Raw genomic sequence first — 14,702 nt, 5'->3', positions numbered from 1 at the left:
CTAGGTCTCTTAATAATCATCTAATACAGTAACATGAAAACCAACCAGCAGTTTCAACAAAACACACAAAAAATGTAAAGTATCATTAATAGCCTTTAAACAAACTATCTAACTTTATGTTAAGCTAATAACATTATGCTGTATTAGCTTGCTGCAACACTCACTAGCTAGCTCGAATTCTTGGCTAGCTAATAATTGGCTATAATCAAATCATTTTATATGCATTATCTAAGTCAGAACAACATTACACTTTTTTTCTTTTTTTGGTGCATAAACATCTTTATTACCCATGACTCAGATAAAATTAAGCTACAGAAAAGGTAAAGGGAGGCACACATGATGGTGCATCTTACAAACAGTAAGGTGCAGCAGTTATGGCCTGGTCCTCCAGAGGACCCAGAGTGCCTTGCTGCGGCCCTGTCCGGCCTGTACGTGTCATCCCGGGTCCAGTGAGCCCAGTCTGTCTCTGAGGGCCGGAGACCAATGGAAGACGGTCTGTTGACGGCCGGAGCTGCTCGCTGTGTCCACACTGGGGAAAACAGGCGCGTCATACGTGATGGTTAGAATAAAACATGTAGTTTCAGGTTGTGGCCCACAATACTGCACAGGTCCACCTCCCTCCTCCCTCTCTCTCTCTCTCTCTCTCTCTCCCCCTCCCTCCCTCGTCTCCTCTCTCTCTCCGAATAAAACCGACGCTTTCCGACGAGTGTGCGAGCTGCCTCCTTGCAAGCAGCCATAATTGGGATTATTCAGGAATAATTCGCCTAATCCAGCCGTGCTGTTTTATTCTCTCTCGATCTTTTTTTTTTCTTTATATATCGTGATTTCGACAGCGTCTACGATGTGAAATCCTCTGTGGCATCGCTGGACTTGACCAAAAAAAAAAAAAAGAAAAAAAGAGGAAAAAAAAAAACAACGAAAAATGCATTTGTTCTGTCATGGAGGCTTTTATTGTGGACTATTAAGATGTAGTCCACCTTCGCTGGACAGCAAAACAAAGACTGCATATTGACAGTTCAGGGTAAATACATCGCCTTTTTTTGTGACTGAAAGATGGAAAAAAGAGACGTATCGAGGCTGTTGTCTGTGTGGACTAATTGTCCTGCTGCCCCTAGCCAATATACATGCCAAGACGATTCATTTAGGGGATGCGCGATCTTTTTTTTTCCCTCTCTATCGTTTGTGGGTGGGTTATTATAAGCATTGAAAATCTGACATCATTTGGATATACGAATAGAACAAGATATGTTTTTTTTTTCTATCGCGTGTGTTTCTCGCCTGCTGGAAGCCCATCTTCGACGTGATGCAACATAAAATCTGTTTTCTCGGATGATATTCAGACCAAATGAACATCTCTGTGAAACTGTAAAAGAGACGAGAAAAAAAAAAAAAAAAAACAGATGTTTGCTTGATTATATGTGTGAGGCTGTGGAAAGCTTTTCATTTTGAACAAAAAAAAAAAAAAAAAAAAAGGGGGTGGCGGTGGATATTTCGCATACATATCTCGTAAATGTGGCAGAGTTCTCGTTCTGGATTGTTTGATCAGCTGTTGATTATTAGATAGCCTCTGCTGTTCTTATGTTTATTATGTTGCTCAATTCGATTTTCCTTGCGATGGATTTATGCATAACAGGTGTTGTTTGAGGCTGAGAGCACAGCAAGAGCATGGGGGCTTTATTATGTGTTTTTCTCTCGATCTGACAAACAGTGAAACAAAGCGACTGGGATCCTTTTTTTGTTTTCACCGTGAGGGAAGAACAGATCCCAAAAAAATGAGGGGATGAAAGGTAGGTTATCATCATCTTTCTCTATCTCCATCTCTCTCTCTTTCTCTCTCTCTCTCTCTCACACACACACACACACATTTATACACAAAAACACAGCAGAGGTGATTTTGACACCTGTTCATCTGTTTTTTTTCTTCACTCCACCCTGTGTTTCAGGCCTAGCTGACATGGCAGCCATTTAATCAGGTGAAATGATATTTGTCAAGGTGGTAGAGGGCTGTTATGTTTGGAAGGGGGGGGGAAACACACACACACACACACACAAGCTTACAGTCACAGCAAATCATATTGTGTTTCATGGCCTACATAGACAAGGCCCACCCAGACGAGCACGACTGTGTGTTGTTGTCATCTCCTACCCATAAATGAGTCTCGAATTTGGTTTATGTGCTCGAATTTTCAAATCAAGGCTGATTCGAGGCTGCTGTCTTCAACACTGAGGCCTGACTGTCGTGATTACAGCAATGTTTTATCCTCCTGTTGAGTAAAATACCACATTTCACACGTCAGGCCTACAGTAAAAAACCAAATGGCTGCCTGCTCTGCTGTTATATTCTCATATTTGCTGTGTGCTACGAATGATAGCTCCAGATTACACCCTTTTGCTCTTTAGCTGCACACACTCACGTATATATGCACAGAGCAGCAGAGAGAAAGCATCAAATGTTCTTTGCTCATTTACCACATCGCTGTTTGTTGGACATGCCCAGTGTTGGTTGTACTGTGTCTGCTCCATCCCCCTGTACACCCCCATGCATTCACTCAAACACCCACACTTGCACAAAGTATGTGAGCTGTTGTATCTTAGCAACGGGCAAGGTAATTACTGAGAGAGCCAAGGAGCTGGCATGCTGTAGAGCTGCTGATCTGATCCCAGCCTTAGAGAAACAGGAAGGCAGAGATTTCCACCGTGTTGCCCAACACATTACCTCTACACCCATGATGGTAGCATCTCAGGTTTTTGTCTCCATTTCGTGGATCGATTTCAGATCTAACAAGCAGGTCAGACATTTTGATTATCATCCTTCAAAATGTGTGTCTCTGTTCACAGGTGGTGAGCTTGTGGACAAAGAGGAAAGATGATTCTGTCGTGTAGAAAAGACCCTTACGGCCTCTCCTTGTAAAGACAAGAGAGCCGTTGGAGACGACGGCCTGTAGGAGGATCATTACTGTTTTTAAAGGGCCCAAACAAGGCAGGCTCTTGCGGAAGGTGATAGAATGGCTAACCAGAGCTTTGCCATCGATGGCCCTGGCAGTTTGCTGGCTGTGCTGGCTTCGCAGAGTGGACTTGCAAGAGGCGGCAGCAGCAGCAGCAGCAGTGATAGCAGCAGCAACAGTGGAGGAATCTCTGCCACGGATGTGTCTGCCTACTTTAAGCTGGTCTTCTTGGGGTTGATCATCTGTGTCAGCCTCGTAGGCAACCTCTTGGTCTCCCTGCTGGTCCTGCGAGACAGGACACTTCACAAGGCTCCCTATTTCTTTCTCCTGGACCTGTGCCTGGCCGATGCAGTTCGCTCTGCTGCCTGCTTCCCCTTTGTGCTGGTTTCCGTCCACAACAGCTCGGCCTGGACTTACAGTGCCTTGAGTTGTAAAGTTGTGGCTTTTATGGCTGTGCTGTTTTGTTTTCATGCTGCCTTCATGCTATTTTGCGTGGCTGTCACCCGCTACCTTGCCATCGCCCACCACCGATTCTACGCCAAACGCATGACCATTTGGACCTGCGCCGCCATCATTTGCATGGTGTGGACCCTGGCGGTCGCCATGGCGTTCCCACCTGTCTTTGATGTGGGGACTTACAAGTTCATCCGTGATGAGGATCAGTGCATTTTTGAACACCGCTACCTGAAGACCAACGACACCCTGGGTTTCATGCTCATGCTGGCTGTGGTGGTTCTGGCCACTCACGGTTTCTACGCCAAGCTGCTGTTGTTTGAGTACAGGCACCGCAAGATGAAACCTGTCCAGCTGGTGCCAGCTATCAGCCAGAACTGGACCTTCCACGGTCCTGGGGCCACAGGTCAAGCTGCAGCTAACTGGATCGCAGGGTTCGGTCGTGGTCCTATGCCACCCACTCTGCTGGGCATCAGGCAAAATTTACACAATCAGCACCGGCGGCTGCTGGGGATGGAAGAGGTGCGGTCAGAGAGGAGGCTGGGCAGGATGTTCTACACCATCACCCTGCTCTTCCTGGTCCTCTGGGCGCCCTACATCGTGGCGTGCTTCTGGAGGGTCTTCGTCAAGTCCTGCACCATTCCACACAGGTACCTTTCCATCACGGTGTGGATGAGCTTTGCCCAGGCTGGAGTCAACCCCATCTTCTGTCTCCTGCTCAACGAGGACCTGAGGAAAGTGCTGAGAGCTCACCTGCCCACTTACTGGAGGACTAAACAACACCTGCCCCAGGACGAGGCCTACTGCATTATGTGAGAAGAAGTGAGCTGAATGAGGGGAATGTTTCAGGTTTTAAAGGGAGAAAAGAAGTATTGTATTGCACCTTGGTTACGTGTCAGTGTCTGTTTTGTTGTTTTGCACAACAAAATCAAATTTTTTGCTAACAAATGCAGGCACAGTGCCGCTGTATGAAGAATGTGGATATTTGAATAAATGTGTAAGTTGCAAAGGTTTGAACAGGGCCGTTGAAAAGCCCTGAAAACACTTTTGGTTTGTATTTCTGATGATGTACTGTATGATTGATAAATAGGAAAAGATCACAACAATCACCACTCCAACTAAGTGTGACAGATGCCATTTTAAAATAATGTTGCCTTATTTCAGAGGGACACGCCCCAGAGCTTTCAGCTGAGAATTAGTTTCTGTGTCACATGAGGCACAAAACAGACACAGAGAGGGTTGAAATCCTTGAAGAAATGTGCCGTGGACTGTGAATAGAAAGTGTTGATCAGAGCGTTACTAACTCTGAAACACATCAAGGAACTTAAAGGGTCTGAATGGATTGATAGACCACCCTGGACGCCTTTTCATGTAATTCGAAAGAGACTGCAGAATATCAAGTGGACCCAATAACCTTGGATACATTTAAATAGCTGTTGTGAACCCAGAAGCCCCTAACATGCTTGATTTTTTGGACTTGATTTAGGGCGTGTCAGGTTTCTTTGTATCATAAAAAAACAAAAAAAAAAACAAGAAAAACAAAAAAAATTGCCTGTTTTCCTTTATTTGTAAACAATACATGTTAAGCAGATGACACTATTTTGAAATATGACTTGATTTCATATTGTATAGACTGTACAGGAATGTATATTCCTGCTTGTGTGTTTTTATATAGCATTTGTGTGTATGTATGTGTGTGAGAGAGAGAAGAGGGGAGGGAGGCAGGGAGAGAAAGACAGAAATAATGATGATAAAATAGGTTCCAGTAACACTGAGTCAATATGAAAGCAGCCTCATCTTGTGGTCTCAAAATCATGCAAAATTGAGCAATCATCGAATGGGAATTTATCCTTTAAATGGATTTCTGCAACTGAAAATGTAGTCTGATTTTTTAATGCTAATGTGCAAGCAAATGTGAAATACAGATGGATAATGAAAAGGGGAACAGAATAATTAGAAAACAACACTTGGATTTTGCAAACAGACCATAGGATTTAATGACTTGAATAATGATGTATATTACGTCATGTTAAAAAATCATTAGCAAATGTACATTTATTTGCAAATGATGATCTTGGGAATGTTTTGAAGTACTGTTACGCTCTCATCATAAAAAAAAAAAAAAAAAAAAAAGAGGAAATGAAGTGGCACTTAATGTGAAGGAAACTTGAATGTTACCAGGCCCTCTTATATTTCCTCTCAACATAAATGTCACCATTTGAGTGTCTGGATCACAGTATGTTACCATCTTCATGGCTGGATAAAACCCCAGTGTGTGGTGTATGGAAACTGGCTTAGATTACACTGAGCTGTCTCTCCAAATTAAGATTCATGTAATCCAAATGTCTGACCTACAGTATGTTAGGCATAGGTATCTTTGTGCAGTCAATTTTCTAAATGTGGACACTTGCACAGCATACTGTACTAGCATGCATTCCACTGCATTTCATAGATTCAAGACTGGGGATTACAACTTGTACAGATGTTGATATGGAAAGTGAAAAGTAAACAGAGGTCCATAATTTTTACGTCTGGCACTCCTTCGCGAGATGATATTCTGTAACTGTACAGTTTAACTGAGGTGGTTCTTTTGCCCACTCATCAATAAAGACTCTACTTTTGATGCACTCTGAGTTATGACCTGCCTGCATAGTGACACGGTTTGGATCTCTGTGGAGGGCAAATTCCACTTGACAGCGCAAATTACATCCTGTATGCATTGCAGTTCCTGAACATATACAAAAAAAAAGCTGAATTTATGCCACATCCGTCTATCTTTGTACACTTCAGTGCGTGAAATGAAAAAGTCAACTTGACTCTTTCCTCTCCACTGAGCACTGACCAGCAATCGCTGTAGACTCAGAAGGATTTGTGATTTCTTTCTCCAGTGGCAACATTTCAAATAGGTGGAGACAGGTGTCTAAATACACACACAAAAAATTGAAGAGATTTCGATGAAATAGAATTGTTATACAAGGCTCAAGCTGAACAACTATGTGGCAACAAAAATGAGTCTGGATCCAACAAGTGAGTTTCTTAAACTTTGGGTCTAATATAATGAAACCTTCCCACAATAAAACATCGAGTGAGATTTTGTAACTTCAGTTCTGCAGCAGCCGGTGTGGCTAAAAACTAAAATCACAGGATGATGATAAACATAGTGTAACACTAACACAATTGGAACAGAGTCACAAAGTCAACAGACTGACTAAGCAATGTCTGGTATACAGCAGTGTCCATCCAAAGTTTTCAAATTCTGTATTAGCAACAAGCTACCTTAAACTACGGGTTGACTACAGCAATTATATATTTTTAATTCTTATTTATTTAACATTTTATTTTCAAGTAGCAGATTGTGTACTTTATTCTTTCAAATGTGACATAGCCTTGCTTAAAATGAAACAAAAACAAATTTATTGTATGACAGCTGAAATGTGGAGCTCTTGTACTAAACGTGCTATTACCACAGTGTGCAAATAATCTGTTGCAGGTATAAGACATTCATTTAAAGTACCAAAGTATTATCATCCAAATGTACTGAAAGCAGCAAAAGTATTCATTATGAGGAATGGCATATTCCAGAATAATGAATATTATTGATTTCAATTATTAATCCATTAATGTGTTTGTTGCTGTGGTACTGGAGCTGATTTAACTACTTTGTCTAGTTTATTTGGTGAGTAGCTTGTCAATTTCCCCAGTTATGTTTTATCCTAATCTACAATATGACATCAGAATTGTTTTTGTTGATTATATTTTTTATCATTAAAACATATCTTCAAATTAACTAGTTAACCATGAGAGTAAAAAGTGCAATATTTGCTGCTGACATGCAGTGGAATCGAAGCATGAATTAGCAGAAAACCAGAATATTTAAGTAAAGTAGTAACTCAAAACTGTATCACAGTGCAGTACTTGAGTAAATGTACTTCGTTACTTTCCATCACTGTTAAATGTGTCAAAAAAAAATCATACAAGGAGGACAAAAGAGGGAGAGGACTCCACAATTATATAAAAATCTAAAATGTGTATTTGATATTGATGATGAAAAGCAGGATGTGATCACTATGACATCCCCTAAAACGTAACATTTAATACAGAAAACATGACGGAAACTGAGCATTAGTTTGTCACATGAAAAGAAAAACCCATTTTATTTTTAAAAATTCCATGCTTATGGTAATATCCTACAATCGTACAAGTATCAGGATTTTACCCTTAAAAGCAAATAGCTAAATCTTAAATAATACTGTTGATCATAGAATGCATTTTAAATGTGAACTCCTCTGCGTGAACATTAAAAAAGTTAATGTACTGAATCTCTCTCTCCTTGATGGGAGAACAAATGATTCAAATTTCACATGTACGGCCAACCTTATGCAATCAGCCATGCTGTATAAATGTGCCTCTGACATTATAAAGTAAAATGCAAAGTGTGGGCGAAAATAATATTTTTCTGTCTTAATTAGAGCCTGATTGAAATCCAGCCATTGTGTGATTGCGTAATCTCTCGATAAACAATCATCTTTTATTTTGAATTTGAATGAGAGATAATTTCCATTGTCTTTTGTTTGTGCGCTCGGACTGTGGCTCGCAGAAGAGATGTTTCCATAGTGAGGAGCGTCAACTGTGTGAACATCCTCCAAATAGTCCAGGTTTAACAGGTTGTGCCTCTCCGTCTCCCCAGAACTGATGCTTAAAGATTCATCTGGATGCTTATTTTTAGTTTTCTTCCCACTTCCCTGCAAGATACACCACAACAAAGGCCGTCTTACTCATTTGTGAAAACTCACCCTCGCCCACTGTACGTTCTGAAGACGCAGTGTGCTGCATAGGCCTTGTTGCATTGTCCTATCAGAACGCATGTGTTCATACAGGAAACGTGTTGGCAATATAACACTAATGTAGCATATCGTGTTTGTGCCGCAGCCTGTCTGGACCGAGGAGATAGAGAAAATTTCCACGGGAGGTGTAAGAGCTTGGGTATGTCTGTTATGGTTTCCAATCGAGGGGTCAAGACCCATTCAGTGGTCCCAAGTGGTCACCAGACAATTATGTTAAAACAGTGTCCTTCTGTGGAATTTATTTGCTTTTATTGCACAATCATTTCACCTCTTGAACACTGAAAAATAATCCAAATAGAGAAATTCATTTGTTTCAGCCATTCACAATCATGTGCACACAAAGACCTTTGTAATCCCATACGAGTCAATACCAACAGCAAAAAGGTTGCTCTGATCTACATGATAGTTTATTAATTGGCCTTTTTGGTTGACAAAATCCGATATTATGATACTGACTGATCATGTGAGGACATATCGATTATTTGAAGAGATACAAGAAATTATTAAATAAAACATGCTTCGCGTCTCAACAGTGCTTTGGATTAAATGTCAGCACGCTAACATGGACACAGTGATAATGTTCACGAGCTCATATAGCATTCATCATGTTCACCATTTTAGTTTAATGTGGCAGAATGCTAACAGTTAGCAACTAGGAGGAAGCAAGTGCACCTGAGGTTACTGGGAGTGTAATGAAGAAGACTGACAGGAGGAGGTCATCACCCTCCTCATTTATCAAATAGGAATCGTAAATTAGAATCTTTAAAAAGATTTCACTCAAAACTCCAAATGCCAACTTAGCGGTAGCATTGGATAGGAGGTTGAGGATCGCCTGAGTCATCCTTCGAGGACCATAAATGGACAAAATTTCATGGCAAACCACTCAATCATGATCAAAAATGGTGGACCGACTAGTAAAATGACTTTGTAATGGCTGATGGTCACACAGAGGAATTTCTCTTTCTCCTAAAGACTGAAAATGTTAAATATTATTGAAGCTTTAATCCAATAAGATCACAGACTATAAAATAAGCAACAATATCTAACACTGTATTATGTATATATATATTGCCCAGGTCCAAACACAACAGGATTTTATTTACACACCACTGAATCATTGATGTAGGGGGAATCCTGTGTAGATTTTGAAGACCCACACAATGACTAACACTCTCCTACACTGTAGGTTTGACCACCCCACTATTCCAGCTCTCCTGACATTAGTATTTCCATTTTTAAACTGTGTCAAATACATTTTGTGAAGGAGAAAAACAAAGACAACTGACAATTACAGGAATTTATTGTGTATGTGTGTTAAATAAATTATATGAATCTGCAACCAGCTTGAATGGAGTACACATACACACACACACAGACTCACACTCACTCACTCACACACACACAAAGAGATAAGTACAAACACATACTTAAAAACACACTTGTTTTATCTTTTGTGATGATCGATTGGATATGCCTACTGACTGATTCGGATTCCATTTTCATGCACATGGTCTCAAATGCAAACAGGCAACGGAAAGCAAATAAGGCAGTTTTACTACACTTGATTACACTGCTTGAATAACAGTTACATAAATAGTGAACTAGATCTATGCCAGAGGGACTGTCAGTGTGATGCAAAGTGTTGTTTTTTTTCTGGAAGATTATGTTGCACTCTTCACATGAATTCAGTCGTATCCACACAAGTTGGAGGTAAGCCATGACACATGCATGGTAGTAGTGCTCTTTCCTTCTTTCTTTAGTGAAAAACAATCTCTCAGCCACAGCTGTAGGAGTACTGACACACACACACACACACACACACACACACACACACACACAACCCACCTCCCACCCCATAAATTTCTAAGACATCCCCACCACCTACACAGCATCTATCTGATTGCACTTTAGTATCATTACATTGAACGTTTGATGCAGTCTGTTACATTCCAGTGAAAATCTACAGACTTGTTATTGGACGGTTAAGGAGCAGCAGGCTGTTTATACGCAGTGGATGGAAGCTTTTTATTGGTGGGCCAGTCACTTTTGCTCCCGCCTCCAGATGATGACCATGCCGGTGGAATCGGCAGACGCCAGCAAACTCTCGTCACAGTTGAAGCTGACGTCCAAAACTGGTCCGCCATGACCCTGTAACTTGTTCACTATCGCCTTGGTGTTGCGTTCGACGTCGAAGAAGTACACACAAGCATCCTCGCTGCCGGTCACTGTGGCAGAGGGAGAACCATAATAAGTTCAATGGTGAGGAGAAATTGCGAGGAAGATGTGTAAATGCATGAATGTTTTAATACAACAGACTGAAAATGAGTATCTCAGCAGGTCACACTGTCTCTACACTGTCTCAATAAACACAATTATTAATGTGTATATTAAATCATGATGATCTAGCACATGGTGAAATGCTAAAAAAAACAGATATGAGGCCAGTTTGACACATGTACCTTCCTGTTCTCCTCAGTAATAATAAGCTGCCGAAAATGCACAACGCACAAGATGGGTCTTATAAAATCTGACACAATGATACTGATTTGAGGCATGAAACTTAATAAAAATGATGGCCAATATGGTCTGGGTCATTTCATGTATCCTGATTGGCTGCTTTGTAGACATCGGGTCGCAGCAGCAGTCACACAGCAAGAATTTAAACCCAAACTTCTGAAATCATCCGACATCATTGCTGCAGGCGGTTTCTTGCTATCAAAGCTCCACATCGTCTATCAATGGACTCGCAATACGATCGAACACCACTGTTTCTCACGACTGTCGACTTACATGTCAGACAGATAGAAATCTCACAGTGCAGGAGGCCGGTTTTTAAGCCAAAGAATCTGAAGGGTAGTGCAACAGACCACGAAATTCACAGTTCAGATTGTATCACAGCTTTTGAGTCACGGATCAGATACATTTTCAAATCAAGATAAGAGAGGGTGGGAGGAATACGGCTATGACTGTCATTGATGTTAACATGCCCCGTTCATGTGACTCGTTATGGCTGCAATTCTGCATTTAAGGAATTACTCCTCACCGAGGTAGAGCTAGGTTTTTGGTGCCGTTCGTCTGTAAGCAGGATTATGCAAAAATTACCAGGGTGAATTTTATGAAACTTGGTGAAGAGATGGAGCATAGCCAATTAAATTTTGGTGCAGATCCAGATCGCTTTCCTAAAAAATTATAAAATGGGACATTGGCCTCAGTGGAGGACTGTGCTGTCTGAGTCTTCTTGTAGTTGATTTAAAAAAATAACAGCAGCAGTGAATCTGCATTTCTCACCATGATGAATAAACTTAGCACTTAATCTTCAACTATAGTCAATTTAGTGTTTTATTCCTTTAAGTGGAGATGCAAAGCTAATAATTTATACACTGACAGACGTTTTTAAAAAAGGAGCAGTTGATTGCTAGGAAATAATGAAAGGTGATAAAACTCGAGTAAGGACAAGAGCTGACGTAGAGCAGTGTTACTTTTTATGTTAATATTACAGCTGTTAGGTTAGCAACTCACTGTATTGGTAAGGTAGGTTACTTAATAGCTGAATAATTGCTAATTTGTTGTGTTTTTTTTTTTTTTATCCAAAAGCAGCAGCATGCTATTTTTACCTGTGTTCTTTCACACTGGATAGCCTGCAGCAAGCAATAAACTGTGGTCTAATTTTCTATTCAAATATCACAGCGGGAACACTCAGAGACCACAGCAGGAACACTCAGAGACTTCTTACCCACACAGGCCCCCTGCCTGAAGGACATGAGGGGGCAGAAGATGCTATGAACGAGCTGGGATCCATGCTGGATGGGGAAGCTTCTCTTCAGCTGTAGTGTACCTTCATTGTCCACCACCCTGCCAATGTGAAGGTGGCATAATTCAATGCAACAATGTAAATACATCACTACAAATAACATCACAAATCCACATGTTGTAGCTTTAAAGCCTGTCTCCACAGTGGAGACAAAACTGGCTATTAATAAACAGTGACTAGCTGTTACAGACTGACCTGTACAGCAGCAGCTTATTGACACAGGCGTTGACCAGCAGGGAGGGGTCTCTGGCCTCTCTGCTAATCCAGGACCGAGCAGAAATGCTGCAGATGGAGCTGCCTTCACTCACCACCAGACGCTTGGCTTTGGTTAGCTTCCCTGTGGTTAGCGAGTGGTGGGGGCAGGGGGAGAACCAGCAGAGACCAACAGAGACACATCAGCCGTTTTAGTCGGTGAAAAACTCATCAGAATTTGTAATGTGGTCAGTGAACACTTAGTGCCCTTCTAAATGGAAATGCGAGCGTACCTGTGGCCATGTCAAAGAGGAAGGAGAAGATGCTGCCTCTGTCATCACCAGCCCAAAGGATCCTCCCTGGAGCATCAAAGGAGAGAGACAGCACGCGGCCTGTCAGCTTACTGGAGCCCCCCTTCACTTTCTTCCCAGTGGAGATGTTAACCACCTGCAGGTGGTGCTTGCTGTTTCCCACCTGGAACACAGAGCTTCGAGTGAGAACCGTCATTATTTCCACAGAGGAGCACAGACACTGACTTGGAAATGAACTGGTTGTAGTGTTTTTTGCTGGTGCAATTTAACAAGTGTAAACCAAATCCATCACCCTTGTGTTTAATTTAATGAGGCGTAAATAGACACTGCTGTCCACAACTCTGCTTTCATTTTACATGATACTCATCAGTTTTGTCATCACACGGCTAAGTCAAATCAAAATGATCCAATACATTTACCACCTTGGTTTCAGTGACTAAAACTGATATTCAGTGCCATAATTTACATTTATGCAGTTATTGAGAATTGACTAAAAAATGCTATTATTTGGAGCTTATTGCCTCGACCTGCACAGTTTTGTCAGTATATTTCATTAACAAAAATAGAAAAATATCTGGAATACTGTGCAAAGATGAAAATTGCATGTAATTTGGGATTGAAGTATAGACCTCTAAAATGTCAAAATTCTGTGTGACATCCTTTGATTCGTGATCAGTTGGAAAATTTAAGTCTGCTGTGAACAGACTCACATGGCTGACTCCAGTAGTGCATGTAGTGGCTAGACATTTGAAAAAAATCTCTTTGATCATTAGTTGCCTGCTTCTAAAACTATATTATCAGGACTTTGTTGTTAGTAACCTAAAAGTAAATAATCTAAAATTGCGAGTGAGGGGAGTAATGTTTGACAAAAATCTGTCAAAATATTAGAAGCATTATGCCATAAGAAAACAAATTACTCATAAATTACATACTTGAGAAGATGAACACGAAAAATCCTTTGTTAGCGACCTAAAAAATACTCATCAAATAGAGCAGGAAACAATGAGCATTTTTTCTAATCTTGTTGTAAGTTCTTAGATATTTTCCAATGGTACCTGCAACTGAATATGTCCTTTGCATTTGGTGGTACAACAGAATCAGTACTAAAGCATGCAAAAATGACAGCATGTCTGTAAAGAGACTCACCACAGTAAGGTTATTATTCATGGGCTGGAAGGTGCAGCAGAGCAACTCGCTGGATTCTGGGTCTCTGACCTCTCGGATGCACCGACCGTCCTCTGTGTTCCAAATACGCAGTGTCCCATCGAGTGACGTTGACACAATGATGTCATTGCTCAGAGACCAGGCAAAGTCTGTGACGGGACCTCCGTGGCCTTTCAGGGTCACCTTCACACTTGGAGGGGGTGGAGACAGCGTCATAATGGACAGGGTGCCATCCAGAGAGCAGCAAGCAAGGAGGTGCTTGTCATCATTGGCGAACTGCAATCGTGGAACTTGAAGAACAAAAATATGAGGACGGAGTGACATAAATGTTGATGTTTACGTATACAAAAGGATTACCATGATTATAAAGTCATTTACGTACCAGCAGAGTCTACATGCTGGTCAAATATGTGGTGCATGCCAGCGAAAGCATAGTTTTCACTCAATGTTGTATCTCCTGCCATGGCACGGCTGGCCTCTGCCACTGAGGTGGGCACCAAACTGCCCGGAGGCCTGCGGTCAGAAGTAAAAACCACCATGTAAGCATATAATCAATACAACACACCTCACAAGCCTTGCATACGGCTGACAGCTCAATATTAAGAGATCTGATCATTACTCAGTGCACCCAAACAAGAATTACGGCCAGTAAATCCTAAAAATGCAACAGCTCTAAGGAGAAATAAATTATAAAGAATTGAATCGCTCAAGGCAATGAGACAAGATGCTGGATGCAAACTGAGGATCTTTTTTTTGGCACTCTCATTGGTACCTCTCATCATAGACGGCTCTGTTCATCTGGGCCTGTAGCTGGTAGGAGCCTCTGCTGACAGAGCGGCGATGACCACGAGCCCCTTGGGCGCGGGGGTCCTCCTCAAAGTCCTGCCAGAGAGGAGAGGCAGAGGAGCCACAGGGGGAGAAAGAACCTCATAACAGTGAGTGCAAGTGAAAACAGAACTTGTGGCCACAAATTAACACGAAA

General features: G+C 41.5%; 2 protein-coding genes across 2 annotated transcripts in view; one reads left to right on the top strand and one right to left on the bottom strand.

Annotated features, from left to right (window-relative positions):
• The first annotated feature begins 3,005 nt into the window (after positions 1–3,005).
• Positions 3,006–4,411, top strand: LOC103354753 (probable G-protein coupled receptor 173). Its single transcript, XM_008278268.1, has one exon. The coding sequence runs from the start codon at positions 3,006–3,008 to the stop codon at positions 4,212–4,214; it is 1,209 nt and encodes a 402-aa protein (XP_008276490.1). The 3' UTR covers positions 4,215–4,411.
• A 5,113-nt stretch (positions 4,412–9,524) lies between these two features.
• The window catches only part of wdr13 (WD repeat domain 13), a 6,919-nt gene continuing 1,741 nt past the window's right edge, over positions 9,525–14,702 (bottom strand). The window contains exons 4-10 of the mRNA XM_008278253.1: positions 14,493–14,602; positions 14,103–14,233; positions 13,703–14,010; positions 12,539–12,719; positions 12,249–12,390; positions 11,976–12,094; positions 9,525–10,467 (exon numbers count right to left, since the gene is read on the bottom strand). Of these exons, the coding sequence (XP_008276475.1) occupies positions 10,283–10,467; positions 11,976–12,094; positions 12,249–12,390; positions 12,539–12,719; positions 13,703–14,010; positions 14,103–14,233; positions 14,493–14,602 (1,176 nt within the window). The 3' untranslated portion in view covers positions 9,525–10,282. The remainder of the gene's footprint in view (positions 10,468–11,975; positions 12,095–12,248; positions 12,391–12,538; positions 12,720–13,702; positions 14,011–14,102; positions 14,234–14,492; positions 14,603–14,702) is intronic.

This window comes from Stegastes partitus, unplaced genomic scaffold, assembly GCF_000690725.1.
Source record: "Stegastes partitus isolate 25-593 unplaced genomic scaffold, Stegastes_partitus-1.0.2 Scaffold4, whole genome shotgun sequence".
Classification (NCBI taxonomy): Eukaryota; Metazoa; Chordata; class Actinopteri; family Pomacentridae; genus Stegastes; species Stegastes partitus.
Note: the sequence above shows the minus strand (reverse complement) of the source record. Positions and strands in the feature narration are given on the sequence as shown.